The following is a 25,635-nucleotide window of genomic DNA, read 5'->3' as shown; positions in this document are numbered from 1 at the left end:
TTTGACGACGCTGTAATTTTACGCGCCGTCTTTTGACAGTGACGCGTAAAATTACAGGTCGTCGGCACAGTACGTCGGCAAACCCATTGAAATGAATGGGCAGATGTTTGCCAACGTATTTGAGCCGTGTTTTCAGGCGTAATTCGAGGCATAAAACAGCTTTTCTACTTTGGCCCGTATGTTTTTGTGACATGCCAAACAGTTTATTTGGGCTTAATAATTTCTTCCCATTTTGGCTTGTTTAAAAGCTGCACAGACACCCAGTAATACACTTTGCTTGTTTAAAGCTGCCACAAAAAGAGGCTCAGTAACAGACTTGACTTGTTTAAAGCCGCACTGACACACACTGCATTGCAAATCCTAGTAGTAGTAGTAGTAGTAGTAGTAGTAGTAGTAGTAGTATTTGGACTGTCCCTGCCTATACAATCTCTCCCTATAGCTGATTGACATTATGTTTTTGCCCTAAAAAAGGGCAATTGGATTTTCCAGATGCTACAGACGTAGCAATCTTTATCTTGATTTTTAACGCATTAAATACACAGTGTCAAGCAACTTTAGGGCTCATTCAAATGAGCGTAACACTCGTCCATGTACTGTGCGTTTAAATAACTCAAAGCACACAGACCCATTCATTTCAATGGGGCTATTCAGAAATGCGTGAGTTTTCACGCAGCGTGTGTCCATTGCGTGAAACTCACTGCATGTCCTATATTGGTACGCTTTTGCACACCTAGTCGACCATTGAAGTCTATTGGTGCGTGAAAACCATGGACAGCACACGGACGACATCCATGTGCTGTCCGTGTTCCACGCATCAGTTACAAAGAAATGCAAAGAAATAAATAAAAATATAAAAGAAGTGCTTGCACAGACGTGAAAAACGCATGCCACATGCAAAGTACACTGATGCCAATATGCAACTGACATGAAAAGTAGGAAAAAAGCTTCGTTTTTTACGCGCGCAAATCGGATACACTCGTCTGAATGTAGCCTTAACTTGACTTTTTCTATGGCTTTTGTTGTGTAATATCACGCTGCAGCAAGTTATCAGAGTCAAGATAAAGATAGCTACATAGGGCGTTCAGCGCAGTATCATGAATCCTAGTGGTTGTTGCATTTTCCCTACCTATATAATCTATTTGTAAGGCTAATAGATTTTGTTATCCTGGAAAGGGCATTCGTGTTTTTAGCAATAGTATTTACACTGCTCCTAACTATGCAATCTGTCCCTAAGGCTGACATGGGTTGTTTTTTTTTTTCTATATTAAAGTGACACTTAGGTTCTTCAGGAGAGTTAGGATGTGGTGGGGTGCAGATGGGGATTTGCTGTGGGGGGTCCTCCTGAACACACAGGGGTTGATAGAGCTGCAGAGAAACAGAGAAGAAGACTGAGATCCCCCCGGCTGATCAGACTGGACTGTATTAAGTTAATACAGCCAGGCACCATGGTCACAGTATAGCTAACATTATGCTGCGAGTGGCTGGGCAATTACCAGTCAGAGCACAGAAACCTTTGACATTTGCCTTGTGCTGTTATTTGTTCCACTAACAAAATGCAGTGGTAGTGCAAATGATGGAACTTTAATGGGTTTAATATAACATGACGTTTGTTCAATTCCTGTGTTGGTCGGATTAAACCAAATCTGAACCGCTTATCTTTAATGTAAATAATCATCAGCAATGGGCTATGGCATAGCAATGGAAACCAGATGAAACTGAGCAAGCAAAGGTTCTGAATAATAATAATATAATTATATACATATACACACATTTCTACAAACCTGATTTCACTTATTGGAATCATTATGGGGTATTGTGTGAAGATTGATGACAGAAAATGATTACTATCCACTTTGGACAAAATGTGGAAAAGTGAAAAGGTTTGAATACTTTCTGAAAGCTCTGTAAATTGTACAAGGTTTCCTAATTCTGTTCCTTTGATAGATAGATAGACCATTTTTATTTATTGGCAAATCTGTAGAGAGGATAATTCATCATTATGTTAGCATAGCTGAAAATCATTGTGCTATAAAACTGGCCTTCTTTGGAATCCTCAAGTATTTAGAGCATCAGCATTTGTAGGTTCCATTATAATCTCAAAATGGCCAGAAAGAAAGTTTTCTTCCAAAATCAGTCTATTGTTGTTTTTCTGAGAAATGAGGCTATTACATGTGACAATTTGCCAAGAAAGTGAACATATTTTACAAATGTGTGTAAAAAATAAAAAAAGATTAAAAAACAGAAAGATTAAAATGGTAAAAATAATACAGACATTAAATGAAGGAAGAATAGGGAAAAGTTTTATGAACAGAGAAGTCTAAATTTAAGGTGTTTGGATCACAGAGAAGAACAATTGTAAGGTGCAGAATAAATGTAAAGATGTTGGAGGACTACTTGACGCCATCTGATGGTCTGTGGGTGCTTTGGTGCTCTTCAAGTGTGAAATATTGAACAGGGTAAAACTAATCTTAAAGAAGGAAGGCTCTCACTCCATGTTGCAAGATTATGCTATACCCTCTGGACAGTTAATAGGAGCAAATGACATCTTACAACATGACAATGACCCAAATCTCTGTTCCAAAATGTTCAAGACATTAAAAAATAGAGGCAGTCAGCAGGTATTTTTTATGTAATGGATCGGCCACTGCAATGACCAGATCTCATCCTTATTTAGTTGTTGTGGGAGCAGCTTTATTGTCTAGTACAAAAAGTGCCCAACAATCCAATGCAATTTGTGGGAGGAGGTCCAGGAAGCATGGGGAAAATCTCTGCAGATTGACAAATTGACAAATCAATAGACATTTACAATCTTATATCTTCATATTTTCATCCACTTCCATGTAGTTATATATGTATTTAGACTTGAGCATTGATTTGACAATATATTTCCATGTAACAATAACATTATCATGTGTGAGCCATAATTTTACAAATACGTTGCACATCCTGTACTGATCCTTAGCTACAGATGTCATAATAGCCCAGTGTATAAATATAATAGTTGGCACTTCTGATAAATGAACGGGGGTGCACATTAACAGGGCCAGATCCGATCCAATCGCACTTGAGAAGAGTAATCATGGCATTGCTATGTATGCACGTATAAAACAGACCGTATTATTTTCTGTGTGGCATCAGTTTTTAATGTCAGTGTTGGTGTACATTTTTTAATTTATTTTTTTCTCAACACATCTTTAGCAACTGATGCGTGAAACATGGAAAGCACATGGATGACGTCCGTGTGCTGTCCATGATTTTCACGCACCAGCCATGATGATGATGAGCTTCAGCCATGATTAAGGACGCTTGGAGCGTCTGAAACGCGTAGGCTTTCTATCTACCACTACCACATTTTTTTCCCCACAACATCAGGATGTCACACCGTGCTCCTTATTCCTGATTTTAACCTGCCAAACATACTGGCCAATTAAACTTGGAATTATTTCTTCCATTTTAACTAACTGTCCGTGCTGGATTCAACCCAATCTCTCTGGTCTTGTCCAATGTGTGCCGACACAAGGATCCGTGCATGAACTTCCCTAGAACTACATCTGCATATCAAGGTGAGCTGGAGGTGCTTCTCTTTTTCTATCAGTTTTTAATGTCAGTGTTGGTGTACATTTTTTAATTTATTTTTTTCTCAACACATCTTTAGCAACTGATGCGTGAAACATGGAAAGCACATGGATGACGTCCGTGTGCTGTCCATGATTTTCACGCACCCATAGACTTCAATGGGTGACGTGGTCCTCAAAAACGGACCAGAATAGGACATGCAGTGAGTTTCACGCAACGGAAACACGCTGCATGAAAAATCGATGACACCTGAATAGCCCCATTGAATTTCATAGGTACGTGTGCTTTTTTTTAACGAACAGTACAGGGACGTACACATGTAGCCGTCTTTATCTTGACTTTTAATGCATTAAATAGACAGTGGCTAGATCCCTTATCTTGACTTTTTCAATGACTTTTTCAATGGCTTTTGTTGTGTGATATCACGCTGCAACGGGTTATCAGAGTCAAGATAAAGATGGCTACATCCGTATACAACGTACGTCTGAATAAGGCCATTCGATTTAGGATCTCATGTGTCAAATGAAATAATTCACATGGGACAGGACCATCCTAGTCATCTTCTACAAGCATATGGTACTGGAACATGTTATGGTGTTTTCATTAACACTGAGGGAAAGATTTACTTAGACTGGCATTTCATATGCCAAAAAAAATCTAAAAGTTGCAAACTTTTCTACACCAGTAAACTGGCATAGATTGCTTGTTAAATTGCCCCTGGGTGCTTTAAGCATACCTTTACCATTGCATACCTTTGCCATTTACTATCTCACCGTATGGCGACCTCAAGGACAGATGATAAATCCAACCTAGCCACTTCTTGGCATTTTGGGTGTTGAAGACTGGTGTCATTATTGTGGGAGCTCATGGAGTGTACAGACTTTTACACAGTATAATAGACTAGGGTCCCTAAGAGACCTAAATTATAACTCCCATAGTAAATCAAAAAAGAAAAAAATGTAGTTATTAGAAAGGAGACGAGAAAAATATCAGCTCAAAATCTTTTAGAAATGTCTGTCTTATCGTGTCTTTTGTAGTTTGAATTGCAGTTCCTTATAAATACTCATCAATACAGATAATCCGCAGCCTGACATTTCACTTGACAAATTGTGTGTAAAAATCAGGTGGTGAATAAGGGCTGATATTTTTCTTCATTATTATAAAGCAAGACTTGTATAATTGTATATATGTCATGAGGGGTCATCTTAGCTGACTTTCATTTTGAACCTTTTCATTTAAATTATTTATTTCATATTGTTATGTTTATTAGAAACTGTTTTGCTATGTTAAAAACAAGGAGAAAAGGGTGGATTTATCAGTGTTTCATAAGTAAACACTTCTGAAAATAGTTAGTTTCCAAAAGTAAGAAAACGGTCTCTCTAGTGCCACCTACAGGTTACTAGCATGAAAATCAATGTCCGGCCCTTTATAGAGCCTTAAAGGGAATGTGTTGCCAGCAAAACATGTTTTGTTTTTTTTTAATTAAACATTTAGTGTGTAGGTGATTAAACATTGTTCAAATTTTTTTTATTTTTTTCACGAGTCAGGAAATATTATAAATTAGATTCTAATTTATAATATTTCCCAGTGCTGGTCACTAGATGGAGCTATTCCCAAAATTGCAGCATTGCATGTGGTAAAGCAACCACATTGCTTTTTGCTGCAAAATTGGGAAAAAAGCACTCGCTCTAGTGAGCTCTGAGAATCCCCCCCTCCTTTATCCTGGCTAGTGCCGGGATAAACGAGGGGATTGAACGGTCTAACCTCCTACACTGTGTCGCCATTTTTTGAGCTAACACACAGTGTAGTAGGTTTACATACAGTAGTAAACACACACAAACACGAACATACATAGAAATCTCTTACCTGCTCCTGCCGCCGCGGCTCCCTCCAGCCCGTCCGCTCCGTCTGCTGCCGCTGGTCCAAGTGCACAAGTCCGGAAGCCGCGACCGGAAGTAGTAATCTTACTGTCCTGCCGCGACTTCCGGTCCACAGGAAAATGGCGCCGGACGGCGCGCATTTCAAATTGGACTGTGTGGGAGCGGCGCATGCGCAGTTCCCATACAGACGGCGTACACAGAAGTGGATGGGACGGGACCCGTTCGCAGTCCCTATGGGACTGTGGCTGCCGTATTCCATGTCTGTATGTGTCGTTAATCGACACATACAGAAATGGAAAAAAAAATGGCAGCCCCCATAGGGAAGAAAAAGTGTAAAAATAAGAAAAAGTAACACACAAACACACAAATTAATCCAAACGTTTTTAATAAAGCACTAACATCTTTAACATATTAAAAAAAAAATTGTGATGACACTGTTCCTTTAAAGAGGCTCTGTCACCAGATTATAAGTGACCCATCTCCTACATAATGTGATGGGCGCTGTAATGTAGATAACAACAGTGGTCTTTATTTTGAAAAACCATCATTTTTGAGCAAGTTATGGACAATTATAGATTTATGCTGATTAGTTTCTTAATGCCCAACTGGGCGTGTTTTAACTTTTTACCAACTGGGCGTTGTAAAGTGAAGTGTATGACGCTGACCAATCAGTGACCAATTAGCGTCATACACTTCTCATTGTTCCAGCCCATTGTTACAGTGAAAGAAGCTGGGCTGGAACAGTGAGAAGTGTATGACGCTGATTGGTCACTAATTGGTCACTGATTGGTCAGCATCATACACTTCTCTTCACAACGCCCAGTTGGTAAAAAGTAAAAACACGCCCAGAAGGGCAATAAGAAACTAATCAGCATAAATCTAAAATTGCTCATAACTTGCTCAAAAATTATCGTTTTTCAAAATAAAAACCACTGTTGTTATCTGCATTACAGCGCCGATCAGATTATGTAGGAGATAGGCACTTATAATCTGGTGACAGAGCCTCTTTAAATCTTGACTCGGGTGTCTCTTATTTGGATGATAACTCAACTGTAGACTGCACTGAGTTGGTGCTCCTTGTCAGTATACAATACGGTTCTGGATGACAGCGTGAGAAGTTATGTGTACTGGCTCTTGGAGGGTACTGAGTCCCATTGCTAAAATCCAGCTGGTGAAAAGTCTTTAGGGTAATGCTCCCTAAGAAAAAATATGCAAAATAGCTTTTCTCTAGAAGGAAGAAAACTGTATTTCTAGTGTCACTTATAGGTAGCTACCCTATAAGTCAATGTCACACAATTAAAGAACGACCCACACCTACCATGTACCTTTTATATTATTGGTGTCTATTTATTTGGTAGAGGGTTTTGTTTAATTCAGACACCAGGGCCTGGTTGCGGCTGCTACCTCTGCACCACCTATAGCTACACCCATGGCTTCTGTGCTCTGCTTGCAGTTGTTTTCTGGATGGAAAATAATGTAATCATTTTTGTAATACTCTTGCCTTTTCTGACACACTATTTGATAACCAAAAATATATTCTGACACTAAGATCAATCATTTCTGAGAAATGTAAGAACAGGAATGGCTTGCATATTTTATATCCAACAAATATATTCTAGCTGACCTTGCTATGTCTCATGTCTTCAGCTTCCTGCTTAGCTCCCTTGAACCCTGACTCACATTTGAGTATAGGAGCTTAGCTAGTAAGGCTTGGTGACAGTTCAATAGAGATGCAATAGTGACTCACGATCATTACTGTAAAATTTGTTGTAAGTTGGTGACATCGACAGTTAGTCAAAAGAACGTAGAAAAGTCTGAATAAATTAGACCAAGACAAGTACACTATGTTAAAGTTCCAAACAAAGTGCTATTATTAGATGATCCCATTCAGTTGTGAAATTTTAGTGGGTGCAGAGATAGACGTCGGAAACCAAGCCCATACCCTGAGGGGACCGAAAGCTGTTGAATTTCTTGAGGCACAATAACTTGGCATTCTTATTGCACAGTATTGAAATCGTACCGTACAGAACTATACAAATGACCACTAGAATTTATATGGTACATACAGTACCTTGATACTATACAGTCAGAATTATTCATGACTGCTGCGACTTACAGTACCTATTGTAAACCTAATAGGACCCACTTGGCATAGAAATGACACACAACTGTTATGGCCAATGTGGGGTGGCCACAGATTTTATTGAGAATAAATTAACATAAATACAAGAGAAAAACCCTTGCCCTTATAACTACAAAATGGAAAATCAACAGCACCTGACATAAAAATATGAGGGTGCTAGCCCTACAAAAGTCGATCCAAAGGTCCCTTACCATATAACACAGGAAAACAAAGCAGTACATCCAAAATTAAGGAACTTTTATTCACCCAAGCAACACTTTATCTCCACTGGGCTTTTCTCAAGCATTGACCCCATAATTTTCTATTAAACGTTTCAACAATAGATGTTGCCTTGCAGCCCGTCATGCCAAGCCTTTGCAAGGCAGTGGACATGTAGTGCCATATGTAGTGCCATAATATTCATATCCTTCAGTCAGGACAAGGATCAAGCCACCAGCTGTGTCACCTGCAAAAAAAAAAAAAAAACAAAGCAGACACAAGGAACTTCTATTTAACAAAGACAAAGCCCCAAAACACCAATAAAGGAATGAGGAAGGGTGCATGTCTTCACACCAGTGGGCAGAATGTAAGATCATGCCTTCCTGGACTGTAACTATTTTATACCCCCTAACCCATTCTTCTGCTATTTTTCAGAGGGCACTGATTTCCTGCCTATTCAACCAATTGACCCTTTGCTGACCCCTTTTCTCTGCAGTCCTTGGCCCTTTCCGTATACCCTTCAGTGCCTGCTAGACTGAAAGGACTTACCTATTCTAAACCTAATAGGGCCCACAGTGCATAAAAATGACAAGCAACTGTTTCAGAATAAATTAACAAATACATGAGAGAAAACCTTGTACCCATAATCGTCCATTAAACGTTTCAACAACAAATGTTGCCTTGCAATCTGTCATGCCTTGCCACTGCAAGGTACAGAGCAAGGCCATGTCACTCAACACCACCTGACGACCACCCCACTAAGCACAGCTAAAGCCTTCTCAATCTCTTCCTAAAGACCCAACAGAAAAATATAATTTCCTATAACGTTCAAATGACCGTATTCGGGCAATAGTAAATCTGCATTATCTCCTTCCAACATATGGTGGCGAACAGCCACCCCACCAAGTGAACGAACATGTTTCAACAATCGCATGTTCAATAAACATCTGGCCCACTTAATAGACGACCAGGAACAGACATGAAATTGGAGACAGTGCAAAACTAAATGACACAGCAAAGCCAAGACCCGCAAGGACCCAGAAGACAAACTAATCAACATTTGGACCACAGACATATTGTCTGTCCAGAAACAAATTCTGCTATCTCGCATTTCTGAGCCCTTAGCTATACAGTAACCACAATAGGAATCAACTACGGTAAATGAAGATTAATTTTTAAACCACGTTCACATTCATACATTATAATCAATACTAGATACTTCATCCAACTAGCAAAAGGCCCAACCATTAAAGGATTGTAGAAACTCAAAGCAGTCACTCTAATAAAGTGGTCAGGCCTCTGCACCCCCTTGTAGCTAAGGAGATGCTACCCATGGGTATGATTCTACATGTAAATACCAAGAGACCTAAAAGGGACTGCAACTGCCTCAGAGTGACCTTGTGAACAACTAAAAATTGCTCAACCAAAGAAACCATGTGAACCAACCTCTCAATTAGTAAACAAAACACCATAGCTGAAGAGTAATTTTTATACCCAAAAACGACACTACCCTCGTTGGTCCTTCCATTGTCTCCTCTGCAATGTGAAGAACCATCATCTTCATCAAAGCACGGAAAGTATTAATTTTTTTGGAGGGATCTACACTATCACTACACTATTGATTCCGCCAAAAAAAGGAAACCTTATGGAACAGAGACAAACGGAAACCATTAGCAATGGAAGCATTACCATTCAAATCAACGGTAATGCAAACGGAAAGCTATGGTTTCCGTATGGTTTCCATTCATGGGTTCTCCTAACGGAAAGATCCAACGGAACCCCTGAACAGAATGGAACCCCGACGCAGATGTGAACTAACTGTCAATTTCAAAAAGGAGCTAAACAACTCAAAATAACTACAAGAAATCAAACAGCCCATCAGCAAACACATATCAACATAAAAAAAAACCTCCTAATCTACAACCTAAGGCCTCATGCACACAACCGTAGCCATGTGCACGGACGTGATTTTCGGGTTGGCCAGCTGCGGACTGTGAGCCGCGAGCCGCCCGCAAATCACGGGACATGCACATGTCCGCGGCCATTATTTTCAATGAGCCCGGACCGCAGAAGACGGCCGTAATAAGACAGGACCAATCTTTCTGAAGTGCGGACTCCGGGGCCATGCATGGACCGTAAAAACTACGGTCGTGTGCATGGCCCCATAGAAATGAATAGGGCCGCAATTCTCCCGTGGATTTTCGGGGGAATTGCGGCCGCAAAAGCACGTTCGTGTGCATGGGGCCTAAGGTGAGACGTTTGTCTTTTTGCCAGCACCTGATGTTGCTCGTCCCACTACCTACCATGACTCAAGGTATGTGCTAATTTCCACTTTGGTGTTATTTTTTGAGTACATCATCGTGGCTTTTTAGCCTGCACTCTGGTTTGCCATCTCATCTATATTCGGATTTCAAAATATTCTTTTATGTTACCTATTATTTACTACATCCTTAGTCAGTACTGCCATATATACATATTTCTATATGTGGGCACGTTATCACTATATTGCTCAATTTATATGTTCTGATTGTTGTGGGTTACTTGAGTGGTTCTTGGCTACTGATGGTTGGTTGTCTCTGTAGGCCACCTGGTTTTTGACATCTGACCTTACTGTTTCTATCTCCTTGTGTGGTCCATCCTCTTACTCTGCATCGTCATTGTATATTGTATTTATAAACATGTAGAAATATCAAGGCACTCACCGGACTTGCAACACGATTACTTTATTCAAAAGAGATCTCGGTCAGGATGTGGAATAGCCTACGGCCGTTTCACGTGCGTGCACGCTTTCTCAAGGCCCTAGCGTCACTTCATTCACCTGCCTTTTTATTCACAAATCAGTGCGAGTCATTACATAACAGAATGAAAATACAAAAAGACAGGGAAATGCACAATATACCTTTGTGATACATGCACCATAAATATATCAAATTAAAATGACATTACATTGATATTTATTTGTATTAATTACAATATTTAAAAACAACGAGGTTTACGTTATAAAGGAGCTTAGGTCGTTTCGGTCATTGAGACCGAGAGGTCCTAGCGCCCCTGTCTGTGGAATTATCTCTGCCTCTTTTTGCAATAGAGTTTTGTCTCTATCTCCTCCCGACACTAACGGCCCAATGTGAACAATGCCCACAAATCGCATGCATCGTGCGTTATTTTTGTGTTTTTCTTGCATATGTTGTATCAACCTAGGGCATCCCTCACATGTAACTAGTGATCGTATATGTTCGCGGAATCTTATATACATTGGTCGTATCGTTTTTTCTATATAGAATCTCCCACAATTGCAGATCACAGCATATACAACATATTGAGTCCTACAGGTAATCAACTCATTAATTTCGAACGCAAAGCCCCCTAGATTAAGGTTCCTAGTACGTATAATGGAGTGGCAATAGTTACATTGTCCACATTTGTAATTACCCTTCGGACCTCTAGCAGATAACCAGTTCTCATTTCCATTTTCTTTTTGGGAAAAACGGCCCCTGACCAGTATATCCTTTCAATTTTTACATCTCCGAAAAGATACTATTGGTTTTCTAACTGCGACCTCCATAAGTAGTGGGTCGTTCTCAATTAAATGCCAATTTTTTCTAATGCTCGTCCGGATCACATCACTTATTGGACTATGGCCAAAGGATAGAATAAATCTCTTGTCCCTTTTAAAAATAGATTTCTTCCTCTTTGTATTATACTGTAATAACGATGTTTGTTTATTATTGCTTGCTCTATTCAAAACTTATTTTATCAACTCTGATGGGTACCCTCTTTTTTCCAATCTTTTACTCATCTCATCTGCTTGTTCATGAAATGCCTCATCACTGCTATTAATTCGTCTTAAACGTAATAATTGGGCATATGGTAAAGATTTAGTTATATGTCTAGGGTGATAACTATCATATCGTAATAGTGTATTAGTGGCTGTAGGTTTTCGATAACCTTTTGTCTGTATCACACCCCCTTCTATCGTTACATATACATCCAAGAATTAGATTTCCTGATTACCAAATTTGTGCGTAAAGCTCATATTCAAAGTATTTTTATTTAAATATTTTACAAATTCTAAAAATTCTTTCTGTGTGCCAGACCATACTATGAAGATATCGTCTATATAGCGTAAGTATAACTGTAGATATTTTGCATAGAGATTAGATAAATTATAAATCATTTTTTCTTCAAAATCCGCTAAAAATAAATTAGCAAAAGTCGGGGTCACTGGAGTTCCCATCGCCGTTCCCGACTTTTGACGGTACCAAATGTCATCAATCCGGAAGGAATTGTGGCTTAACACAAATTGCAATGCTTCACAAATAAATTCAATGAACATGGGATCACCTTTTGTGTATTGTAATCGATGTCTAATTGCCTGTACACCGGCATCCTGCGGGATTGGAAAAAAGAGGGTACCCATCAGAGTTGATAAAAGAAGCTTTGAATAGAGCTAGCAATAATAAACAAACATCGTTATTACAGTATAATACAAAGAGGAAGAAATCTATTTTTAAAAAGAGATTTATTCTATCCTTTGGCCATAGTCCAATGAGTGATGTGATCCGGACGAGCATTAGAAAAAATTGGCATTTAATTGAGAACGACCCACTACTTATGGAGGTCGCAGTTAGAAAACCAATAGTATCTTTTCAGAGATGTAAAAATTGAAAGGATATACTGGTCAGGGACCGTTTTTACCAAAAAGAAAAGGGAAATGAGAACTGGTTATCTGCTAGAGGTCCGAAGGAATGCGACATGTCAATGGCTGTAATCAAAGAGAAACTTGTAAATAACTCATGAAAGTATAAAGTAACGTTAAAACCAAGCACACCATTATTTTTCTTGTGAAATTCTCGATAAGTTTGATGTGTCACATGACCCTCTTCCCATTGAAAAAACTAAAGTTGGATACAAAATGGCCGACTTCAAAATGGCCGCCATGGTCAACACCCAGCTTGAAAAGTTTCCCCCCTCCCATATACTAATGTGCCACAAACAGGAAGTTAATATCACCAACCATTCCCATTTTATTTAGGTGTATCCATATAAATGGCCCACCCTGTAGAAATTATTGTAAAAGGCGTCATTATGTTTAATATATTTAATACCAGTATTAAGGAAGATGTTATGGAACTGGTAAAAATAAGGTGAATTTTCCTACAGTAGGTCAGGAGAAGAAACTAATGTTAACTTGGACCAAGTTTATAGCAACGACCATACCTTAGGATGTTTAAAACTGAAGTTTTATTAATGCAGACTTCAGAAGATGTGCCAATTTTTATCTTCTAAATTAAGGCTACATTTACATGTAGCAAAGTTGCAGCGGATTTTCCACCCAGATTTGTGGGCATAGTGTAGATATAGTGGAATACAGTAGCACAAATCGAATCCACGTGCTGCAGAAATTATCTACGCAGACACTGACCTAAAGTGCGGATTATGCCCTATTTGCCATGGATTGTCTCTAAATGTAATGCATGCAGATTATGCTGCAGTTTTGCAGACCATTAGGTCAGTAAAAATGTTCCACTACATTTGAGTCAGGAGCCGTAGTTCCTCAACTATGCACTATGGCTCTGTAGTGCACTCTGTGCATTCAATTCGTCCCCCTTTGTCAGTGGATATTGCATGGATCTGATGGAACATCAGAAAACTGTCATCATGGTAGCAAAACCGCCAGCACTTCCATTGGTTAAAAATCATCTATTTGCAAAGGCAGTTAAAACCACAGTAAAAAAAATATGCTTACATGACTAAGGGATAGAACACAAAGAGACATGTAATACTCTATTTGCATTGTTCCAGCGTCCTACAGGTTTTGCTACCATGACTCCATGAGGCATCCTATTCTCACATAGAAGCAATTACTCTAGGGGAGAATACCTATATAAATCGGTATGCAATGGAGAATAATATGGTGGATAGAGTACTTGAGTGTTGGGGCTTGGCCATGTTAGAAATTGGCTTGCCATCTTAAAATGGACCAGAAAATATGTTTTTCAGGTCCAGAAACCCCATTGTGCTTTGCTAGAGCAACTACCCTTTAAAGAACACTCCAAGAATATAAGTACCAACTATAGTGCTGTGGAAATTACAAATTTCAGAACAAAGGAGACTTTGATAAGGTGATTCTCCATGTGGGAGTTCGAAGGAGTGATCTGAAATTTGCTCAGACACTGACAGACAGACTATTGCGCAATTTTAGTTTTTTTTTTTCTTTATTGTGATACATGGGGCATTATTTTTAGATTTATTTTTGTTATTAACAATTAAGATTCTCAAAATTTTTTTATTATTAGGAGGTAAAAATAAATCTTCACATGTATTTCCTTGTTCAACACTGTCATTTTGATTAAACCACAAATAAAATAACACACTTGGTTTTGGGATGTCTGTGTTTTGGTAGTAGTGTCGTTTGCTTGATTTTTATTGTCCTTTATATTTTTTTCGTTTGTTATTACCTTTTTTTTATACAATGTGTCCCTCATAGGATCATAAGAGTGCTTTGGGGACATTGTAAATTTCTATTCACTGTTTCCATTAAAATTAGCCCTAAGCTCTATACAGAGCACCCTGCAATCACAAGATTTTTAAATAATCATCTGTACTAATACAATAAGTGGCAATGCTTGTGTAGATGGCAATGACTGAGCACTGTGTATTTAGTCATTTGGATGCAGAGACAGTAATAACCCGAGAGTCCACAGCACATTTCCCACGCAGCCACAAAACTCCACAATTGGTAATTTACTCAGATGAGTCCTAAGTTTAAAGATGTTGGGCGGTTCACAAATGTGGTGGGGATCGGTGGAGGCCCCTTTTAAATAAGGAAGCATTCTGTATCCTATGTTTGGAAACTAGGGGCTTATTAGAAGAAATGATTTGCTCTATTTCTATTGAAACTATAATGCACAATTTACATTTATTTATTGACCTCATACATAATTAATTAATGTAAAGTTCAAATATATAGCAGGCATGTTACCTTTAGGATACCTTTATGTTCATTTTTATGTTCTTTGGTGAAATACATGTTTAGCATGTAACAATTATTCCATTGCATCTTATGACTAACTTCAGATAAACTCTATATATTATATAAAGCCAGTTTCACACAAACGTAATGCAGGCGGATTTTTGCGCCTGTATTACAACCACGAATCCCGGCCCAACGCAGATCATTAGGTCCATATCATGCTGTTAATCTACGTCATTAGAACCGCGGTCGAGCCAAAGTTTGTGGTCATAATACAGGCATACAAATGTGTCCGTATTACGCTCATGTGAAACTTGCCTAACCCCTTCAGAAATCCAATGTAAATAAAACAATATAATATCACAAACAAGAAAATATATACTTGGTAAGCTACTGCTTTGTGATTTTCTATTGAAACTGTGAAAAAAAAGTAAAAGAATATCAAACAAAGCGATGAGCAGCTGACAGTCAACCGAAAATTCTTTGGTTATGCTTCTAAACGTATGTGACATTTAACCACTGAATTACTTTGCTATCTGAACCCATTAGGATAATGATTACACCATATAATGTCATAAATCTGTACTTCATTTCATAGAAAGTAATTTCTTCTTGACTATATTTCAGTAGCATCTGAAGGTCAAAGAAGATAACTATTCTTCTAAGATACATCATGAACATTTTGTTAGCATTAAATTAGTACTAATTAGGACAAGCTAACCAGAAAATATGAATCCATGGACTAAATTATATATTGACATTTTCTGAAATAATCTTAAGGGATAACTAAACTTTCAGAAAACTCCTGACATATCATAGTGACATGTCAGAAGTTTTGATCGGTGGGGGTATAAGCACTGAGAACCCCACCGATCGCTAAAACTTAGCGCTTCTGCCACCTCATTTTAGCAATCAGTTGGGGTCTTAGTGCTTAGACCCCCACCGATCAAATCTTCAAATCTTCAAAACTTAAAACATGTTTTGCACTTAAGTTTCCAATACAAAAGAAAGTAACTAACAATGTTCTCAAGACATCCTACAATACTATCCAATAATGTAATGAACTACACTTGAACTTTGTATATTTGATGGTGTGGAATGGTGCTCTGTTTTCCTAGCTATTATCAGCATTATTATTTAAATTATAATTATTGTAATATACATGTGAATAGTCTTTGACTTCGTTATATTGCAAAAACATCAGGGATTAAGCCACACCAGTGCAGCTGTTCTAACCTAATCAATAAGTTATTTTAATGGGCATTACAAATAGTATGGTAACATGTATCTTACACCAAAAGGAAACTTTATTGTTATAGAAATTACATTTATACATATCATTATACAGATAATTTTGTTAAAAACATTTAAAACAGCACATAAAGTGCACGGACGTGGCCCCGACTTTTAGTTAATTCAAGGGGCCTCCTACACATGGTATCGAATGTTGAATTTAAATGCAATCACTATAGTGACAAAAGAATATTAACTTGCTATAAATATCAACGTGAATTGTACAATACTATGTAGATACAAAACATCTTTATAACATAATATAACAATACGTGTGAAAATAACGCAGCCTTAAAAAGGAAGAAAAGGATAATAGAGAGGGGTATTGTAGGTGAAAAATATATGCATAAAGAACGATGGATATACCAAGAGTCAATAGATCCATGTGGGTGTAGAGTCCCTACACCAAGGCAAACTAAATTCATGTATTACCCCTACAGGCACTCAGTCAAAACAATGGAAGACCATGTAATACGTGGTTGAGTCCACTAGAATAGGAGACGTTCTCTCTAGTAACTCTCCACTCTGTTTAATAGAAGTGGTCCCAAGCATGGGAACCTATATGATCTCCATATTCCAAATCTGTGAACTGTATTAGCAGGGGTTTTTTTTTTGTTTTTTTTTTACCATGCTAGTACTACTGTTGTGATTGTAAAGATAAACAGCAGTATATATATGATCTATTCTGGGCAAAATTGTTTTGATGTCTCCTCGTGATCACTAACTCTCCGGTTAGGATTAGAAATTACAGCTAAAATCTGCAGCTTAAACCATCAAAATCTCCAAGATTAAAAAAAACATTTTGGTGTAGATATTGCCGATATATCCCCTACTCCAGTACAATGGTTATAATCTGCTTCTGTCCACAAGAAATACACAATAAATAGGGTATGATGTGGATTTTAAATTCTATGTACTTTTTTACTATATGTGAATAGGGTTTAGTTGAATCTGCAACAGAAATCTGCTCTAAATTCTCAGCAGCTAAACCCAGCCTGAGGCCTCATGCACACGACCGTAAAAACACCCGTTATTGCGGGTCGTAATTACGACCCGCAATAACGGGCTCATAGACTTTTGTTAGCCACGGGTACCTTCTCGTTTTCTCACGAGAAGGTGCCCGTGCCGTTAAAAAAATAGAACATGTTCTATTTTTGTATTTTACGGGCCGTGCTGCTATACTTTATAATGACAGCACGGCTCGCAAAAGCGGCCGGCTGCCCGCGGCCGGCCGTGCCCGCCCGTGCTCGTAATTACGAGTCGTAATTACGAGCACGGTCGTATGCATGAAGCCTTAGGGCCAGTTCACGCGTTGCGTACATATTGCAGATTTTTCCGCAACGGAATTTGTTGTGGAAAATCTGCAGCAAATACAATAGCAGCAAAGTGGATGAGATAAAGCAAATCTCATCTACACGCTACGTAAATACTAAGCGGAAAAAACGCTCAGAAATTGACCTGTGGTGGGGAGTTTTATTCTGCAGCAATTCAATTGTATTTACGTAAACACTGCTTATTTGTTGCGGGATTTCCCCATTGAACTCAATGGGGATGTAAATCTCGCATCAAATAGGAGTTGTTCCGCAGCAAAAAACGCACCTCAGAAAAAAAAGCCCGATACTTACCCAGAAGTCTGTGTTCCTCCCTCCAGTGTGGCTTCCTGGGATGACAATTCATCCCATGTGACCGCTGCAGCCAATCACAGACTGTAGCGGCGGTCACCTGGGATGAAACGTCAGTTTGGTGCCGTTTTTCACCTGGAATTCCCTGCAGCACACAGGACGGATACGCAGGCTGCTTTTACGCAGCGTATCCCATCCCATGTGAACTCAGCAGTGAAAAGGAAGCTATGCAGTTTCGGTATTTTTTTAATAAGAAAAAAGTTACATACCAATAGTATATATCTATTCCCCCAATACAGTTAATGGTAATTGTGTATTTGAAAAAGGGGCTACCAAATATCAATATCAATGGATATGGCAATTCACAGGTCTACAGATGTTTAGTAGTTTATGGTACAGATGTAGCCAAGTTTATCTTGACTGAAAGCCATTGAAAATCCATTGAAATAGTCAAGTTAACGTTTTATTGCCACTGTGTATTTACTGTGTTAAGAGTCAAGATAAAGATGGCTACATCTGTACTTTGAATATTTGTGGATGGCTTGCATGAAAATTGTTTATGTAATATAAATACGTCATCATGATTTGTAATGTTTAGTTATCTTTCTCCTAGATGGGAATGTTTGTGCTAGTTACAGTCATCGAGGACTCATTTCAAAGGCCAAAATAAAAGCTATAAAATATAGCCTTGTAGTCATTCTTGGTAAGTAGAAATTTTTGTTACAATTACATTTTAAAACACTGTTAAGTAGGCCGTCAATTTGTAATCCCTCATTCACTAGTAGCGCAGTACATAATATATACAATGGGTGCGACAATTTTACGTACATTACCGCATGGCAAGCTCAGCTAGAGCTGCACTTGGCCTCTCCAGCTGCTACTCTAGCCTGCTCCCAGTAAGGAAATAATGCAAGGTAGCAGAAATCTAAAGCCTTCTGGGCAGGGGCATAACTAAGAAAGACTGGGCCCCATAGGAAACATTTGACTGGGCCCCCCCCTAGGTGCCACACGCAGCCCCCATTATAGATAGTGCCCCTATAGATTGTATCATAAAGCCCACCTGTGGACGGTGCTATACAGCCTGCCCTGTAGACAGTGTCACACCCCACTTGTAGATAGTGCCCCCCACCTCCACCTTGTAGATAGTGCCATACAGCCCCCTGTAGATAGCGCCATACAGCTCCCCGTGTATATAGGGCTGCACAGCCCCCCTTAGTAGATAGTGCCACACACAGACCCCTGTAGATTGCTCCACACACAGCCCCCTGTAGATTGTGCAACAGCCTTCCCCTTGTAAATAGTGCCATACAGCCCCCTAGTATAGTGCCACACAGCCACCCCCTTAGATGTGCCTCGCAGCCCCCCCTTAGTAGTGCCACACAGCCTCTTGTATATAGTGTAACACAAGCTCCCCCTTGTGTATAGTGCCACAACCCCCCCCCATGTATTGTGCCACACAGCCCCCATTGTATATAGTGCCATACAGCCCCCCAGTATATAGTGCCACCCTGCTCCGCCTTGTATATATTGCCACCCTGCTCCCCCCTTGTATATAGTGCAACCCTGCTTCCCCCCTTTTATATAGTACCACATTGCTCCCCCTTGTTTATAGTGCCACCCTGCTCCCCCTTGTATAAGTGCCCCCCTTGTATATAGTGCAACCCTGCTCCCCCCCTTGTATATAGTGCCACACAGCCTCCCCCCAACAAAAAATAACATATATTGTACTTACCTTGCCCCGTGCTTGCGACGCATGGATCGCTGCACAGGCTCCGGTCGGGACACATGCGCAGACCAGCATGATGAGGTGATGTCATCACGCCGGCCTGCGCAGGGAGTTTTCTCAGCACCTCATAGGCTGCAGGCCTAAAGTGGCCTGCAGACTCAGGGCCGATTCTAGCTTTTCAACTGCTTGAGGCAAAAATTGAAATGGCGCCCCCCAGACATTGATGACTTCCCCCTGGCTGTTCTACATCACTACCAGCCTCCTCACATTATTGCAGATGCGCCGTTGCCTTGTACTCCCCTGGCATGGCATGCGTGGTGCAGCGATGAAGCCGGGCAGAGTACACCTCGCTGCACGGTGCGTGCCCAAGTAGTACAAGGCATGGCCAAGCTCAGTGCATATATAGAACACCAGAACAAAGCTCAATACATATATACAGCTCCAGAACCAAGCTCAGTATGTATATACAGCCCCAGAACCAAGCTGATTACATAAATACAGCACTAGAACAAGCTCAATACATATATAAATCTTCAGAAACAAGCTCAGTAGATATATACAGTACCAGAACCAACCTCAGTACATAAATACAGCACCAGAACAAATCTCAGTACATAAATACAGCACCGGAACCAATCTCAGCATGTACAGTGGATATAAAAAGTCTACACACCCCTGTTAAAATACCAGGTTTTTGTCATGTTACAAAGTCAGTACAAGATGAATCATTTCAGAAAGTTTTGCACCTTTAATGTGACCCATAATCTGTACAATTCCAATGAAAAACAAACGTAACAATGTTTAGCCCCAGAAACCCCTGAAGACGCTACATATGTAGCGAAACATGTCGGGGGGGGGGGGGCTGTGTTTTGTCTTTTAATTTCAATGTTTAGCCGGCAGTGAGATAGAATTTACTCAATGCTTAGTTAGTGCTAGCACAGCGTACTGCAGCCGCTGGCTGTAGATACTAACACGTCTCTATGCACTAACTTAGTATACTCCGGCAACTAGCTTACTTACCCTATCCTGCCATCTTACATTGGCTACTTGTATTGGTGTGTTGGTTTATGTCCTATTTACATAATTAATAAAGGTTATATTTTAGACTTTACCATTAATTCATGGTCTAGGTAGCTGGAAAATAGGGCTTCTTTTTGTGTTACGCAAAACAGCAATCCTATATGTAGGGCAGCAAGGTGACTCAGTGGTTAGTACTATTGCCTTGCAGCTCTGGAATTCATATGCGGGCACTATCTACAGGGGGCTGTATGTGGGGCACTATCTACAGGGGCTTCTTTGTAGGGCACTATCTACAGGGGCTTCTATGTAGGGCACTATCTACAGAACTACAAATAGCTGCCCCCATAGATAGTGCTCCACATATAGCCCACCCCTATAAATAGTGTCCCACATATAGCTCACCCCTGTAGATAGTGCCCTGCATATAGTTCCCCCTGTATATAGTGCTCCACATCCCCCCTATAGACCCCACTGTAGACAGAGCCCCCCTGTAGATAATGCCTCTGAGAGTGGAAAGGCGCTGATTGGTGGGGTAAGTAATTTTGCCATGTCGCTAGCACAGGGGCCCCCACTGGGCATGAGGGGGCCCATGCCGCCCGGCCCACATATGTTAGAGGCCGGGCGGCACAGGCCCCATAGTGGCGTCGCTACCGTTGTAGCATCCATAACGGCTGCTAGTGGCGCCACCGGCAATGGGGGGGCTGTGTCGGTGGGTGGCACGGACCCACTCATGCCGCAGGCACCATTGTAGCCACTACAGCTGCTACAGCGATAGTTATGCCACTGCTTCTGGGAATGTTGATTGAGGGGAGAAAGGCTACTGGCCGTGTCCCTTAACACCTCCTATAAATTACAAGAATAATTATTTTTCACTCATTCGGATGTTTGGTTGAAGGGTTTCTTTAAATTATCACGATGACAGGCGCATTTTATGTACCAATATTTTTTTTTACAGAAGGTGCATTATTTAAATCTTTAGATTAACAGGTGTTTCTTCGCGTTGCATTGTAAAGGAATTCCTTTATTTAGTTTTTGCTATGGATTCTTGAAACAGCTGCTGTCTTCCTTCTTTCCTGCTTGATCAGGCAAGTGGGGTGAGAGGAATTACATTACTACTAGGCTGAGTTCACACAGGGCGGATACGCCGCGTAAATGCACGCAGCGTATCCGCCCTGTGTGCCGTAGGAAATTTAGGCGAAAAGCCGCACCAAACTGTGGTGCAGTTTTTCGGCCAGAATGTCTGCTGCGGAAAAACGTTTCATCCCGGGAGACCGCTGCAGCCTGTGATTGGCCGCAGCGGCGGTCACATGGGATGAAGCTGGATGGAGGAACACAGACTTCTGGGTCAGTATGACATTTTATTTTTTTTATAGTTGCGTTTTTTCGCAGTAGAATGGCTGCGAATCCGCTGCAAAAAATGCTACAGCTGCTATTTGTTATGGGATTTACCTCCCCATTGAATTCAATGGGGAAAAACCACAACAAATAAGCAGTGTTTACGCAAATACAATTGACACGCAACAGAATAAAATTCCACACTGCAGGTCAATTTCTCAGTATTTATGCAGCGTGTCGATGAGATTTGTTTTATCTCATCCACTTTGCTGCGGAAAAAACACAGTATTTCCGCAACATGTTCCCGTAAATAAACGGGAAGGTGTCCGTGGACAAGTGCCGTTGCCATGACCATGTGGTGCTTCTCTGCCAATAAGGCAAGGAGGCACTGTAAGGGCACCTTCAGACGTGGCGGAATTGCTTTTGAATTCCAGTGCGGACAGTCCGCAGTGGAATTCCGCAACAGCCGTTTTTTAAATTTGTTTCTATACATTTTTAGGAAACTTAGTTCAGACGTTGCGGAAAATAACTGCAGCATGCACATTATGTTGCGGAGAAGCAGCGGAATTTCAGTGCGGATTTCAGAATTTGCATTGCAAAGGCTGAAATCTGCAGCAAGTCTACTGTGATATCCACAACGCCTGAATTACCTGTCAAATATGATAATGTTGCTGCAAGTTCGCAAAGAATCTGGAGCAACATTTTCAGCGGAAAAATTCTGCCACGACTGAACATGACATAATTAGCCTATGGGACATGCTTTTAACCCCACACCAATGGAAATCTTCAATGCATAACTGTTTGGGGTTCCTTGAGGCCTAGATTGGGAAAAAAAATTTAAGCTATGATTAGCTAAGTTGAAGAAACAGGGAGCCAGAGTACTGTCTGTGATGGACTAGTTGTCAAAATCATCAGATCTCTATTGAAACCTTGTAAAATTTGCTTTACTGTAAGATTAGAGACAAATGCCACTGGTTGAAATTTTAACTGAACATCTTTTTAAACTGACAGATCGAAAGCCAAATGTTTGCAAAGCCGTAATTGATGCAAATGGAGGAATTTTTGATGAATATGCATTTTGCTGAATAGACCAGTTATGTGAAATAACTGTAATAATTTTATTATCTATGATGTTTTCTAGTCAGTATAATGTTAACTTGATAAAAATATAATTAAAAATATATGACATACATTATATTGAAATTGATAAATGACAAAAGGAGTTCATGCATCTTAACCCCTAGACAACCACAATCAGTATAGGTACGTTCTAGCTACCGATTACCGTGCAAATAGAAAATAGATGTAAGTGGCCGTCATTCATGGCATAGAGCTTTTTTTTTTTAAGTGAAATGAGCGTCTCCCTGTCAAAAAAATGCTAGACACAACATTTAAAGTGAGCGGTTTGTTTAGCACTGGGACCTTAAAGCAACAAGTTTCCTTCCTAAATTCAGGCCTTTGCCATGGAAACCTGGGACTTTGTGATAACGTCGACTCACAGGCTTCCGACTTTACAACAGGCATTAGATCACTATTATCTGTGATGTCCCTACAGAGGAATTCTGGTATAACATGGATAATTTTATCTCAGCTTCTTCCAAAAAGTAAAAAGACAAAATAATTGAAAAATAAAAAGAAATACAAAATAAAAATAAATAAACAGCCTGTGAATTAAAAAAAAATAAAGTCTACATGCTCCCCTAAACCACCTGCACTATCAGGTACTGTCCTATATGACATGGACACATTTTACATAAACATAATGGAACCATATAATAATGTGTCCTTATCACAGAATATATGTTATGTAAACTTCAAACAAATTATTAGCTGTTACTAGTTTTTCTCTTCCTAGCCCTATTACATCTGATCTCACGCATACAAGAAAAATTGCTGTATACAGGTGCTTTGCACCTATTTACACATACTACCTAAAGGAAGGAGGCGCTCTAGAAAAAAAATTTTGTTCTTGGGCTTTATAGCGATGATGTCGGTTCGGAAAAGTACACATATTTGGTATCGTTATATACAGGAAAGTGCAGGGATTATTTTGTGGCATAAATGTGTCTGGTTAAACAAATTAAAATAAATGTAAAAAGGAATTAAAGTAGACAATTTGCATTTTCTTCTCTATTCTCATTTTCTCCCTATATAAAACTTAAAAAAGGAAAATATACTGGTTCTATTTTGCTACTGTACTTTTGCACTGATTTTTTTATTGCACTTTAGTGCAAAATTTAGACACTTTCTCAATAGTCTTCTTTAAAAATGTCCTACCTTTTTTTTGCTGAAGAGTCTGTGCAACTCCTGTATATAGCTAGCTGTTCTGCTGCTTCTGACATAGATCTTATAGCACACTGCTTCTGGCCGCTGTCAGTCCAAGGCTGATGTTATCAGCTGTCTCTGCTCTCCACTTTCCTTCTCTTAGTTTTGGGAATGCCAGCACGGAGGGGGAGGAGGTTGTACACAGCATAGTAAACTGTATTAAAAATTAAGCAGTCCTAGTAAATGAGAGCTAGTAATGGCAGCAGCATCCTGAACACACAGAACTTTCATTCAGTATGTATTACTGGGAGTGAAATGCCTACATGAGAAAAGTCTGAAGCTAGGAGCAGGTTGTAAACGGCATATCTGAGAATGAATGAAGAATACAGATTGCAACCTGAACTTCAGCTTTTAAGTTCAACTTTTAAGTCAACATAATCAATAACATATGTAAAAAAACAACATCATAATTTTTTCACATACAAGGATGATCTATCCATCATCCTAAAAATTACCAGAAAGACTAACATATTGGACAATAGGGAGCACATAATTAACATATAATATGTACATAAAGCCCTTCTGGTAGACTTCAATTCGGATGGCTACTTTGTATAGAACAGCACAAAACAGCTCATTAAACTCTCCCAAAAGTAGATTTAATAAGCTATACAGATGTTAATAATTTTCAGCAATTGAATGTGTAGTTCCACAACAAAAAATATTACAGAAATGTATGTTCAGTTTCCAGCTCTGTATGTGTGTAGAATAAGAAACCAAAAAAATGGCAAAAATATGCATTTTGTAAAATACATATGTAGTACAGTTTATCTTGATAATTTGCTGCAGTGTGATATCAAACAACAAAAGCCATTTCAAAAAGTCAAGTTAAAGTTTTATAGCCACTGTGTGTTTAATGCATTAAAAGTCATGGTAAAGATTACTACATCTCTACCTGTTTCCTAAAGGGGTTGTCTCCTCTCCCGCTCTGGTGTAGCTGGCCTGTAGAGATATTCCTTGGAGAAGTAAATTCATTTGAATGTTATTCTATATTTCCCCTGTATAGGGACTGCAAGGGAAGTTAGCAGTTAAAAGTTATAGCTGATGAAATGAGTGGAGGCAAAGTCAGAAAATTTCCTACGGGACTTAATGCTGAAATGGACCTGTACCTTAAAGGCTATGTAACCTTTGAGCACATTTTTTTTTTTTTGTTACAAAACACCGTATTAGAGAATTTAGCATTTTTAAAAAAACGTTTAAATTGTTTTAAAAAAATGTTTTTTTACTTTTTGAGATATGTCTCGCTGTCACCCACGCCGTTAGTCCAGCTGACCTGACGGATTCGGGTTTGAGAGCAAGATACAGTTTCTATAGATCAAGGTTACAGAAGTTTCTCAAAAAGTAAAAAAAAATAATTCAGAAACACCAACTACAGTTGTCTAAAATCCTCTAATTCGTTGTTTTATTTAAAAAAAAAATGTGCTCAAAGGTTTACATAGCCTTTAAAGGGAATGTGTTGCCAGAAAAACATGTTTTTTTTTTTAAAAATTAAACATTTAGTGTGTGGGTGATTAAACATTGTTCAAATTTTTTTTATTTTT

General features: G+C 39.4%; 1 protein-coding gene across 1 annotated transcript in view; it reads left to right on the top strand.

Annotated features, from left to right (window-relative positions):
- The window catches only part of NPSR1 (neuropeptide S receptor 1), a 259,080-nt gene that overhangs the window by 226,128 nt on the left and 7,317 nt on the right, over positions 1-25,635 (top strand). Inside the window, exon 7 of the mRNA XM_075828530.1 lies at positions 18,302-18,391. Coding sequence (XP_075684645.1) covers positions 18,302-18,391 — 90 coding nt within the window. The remainder of the gene's footprint in view (positions 1-18,301; positions 18,392-25,635) is intronic.

This window comes from Rhinoderma darwinii, chromosome 5, assembly GCF_050947455.1.
Source record: "Rhinoderma darwinii isolate aRhiDar2 chromosome 5, aRhiDar2.hap1, whole genome shotgun sequence".
NCBI classification, from domain to species: Eukaryota; Metazoa; Chordata; class Amphibia; order Anura; family Rhinodermatidae; genus Rhinoderma; species Rhinoderma darwinii.
Note: the sequence above shows the minus strand (reverse complement) of the source record. Positions and strands in the feature narration are given on the sequence as shown.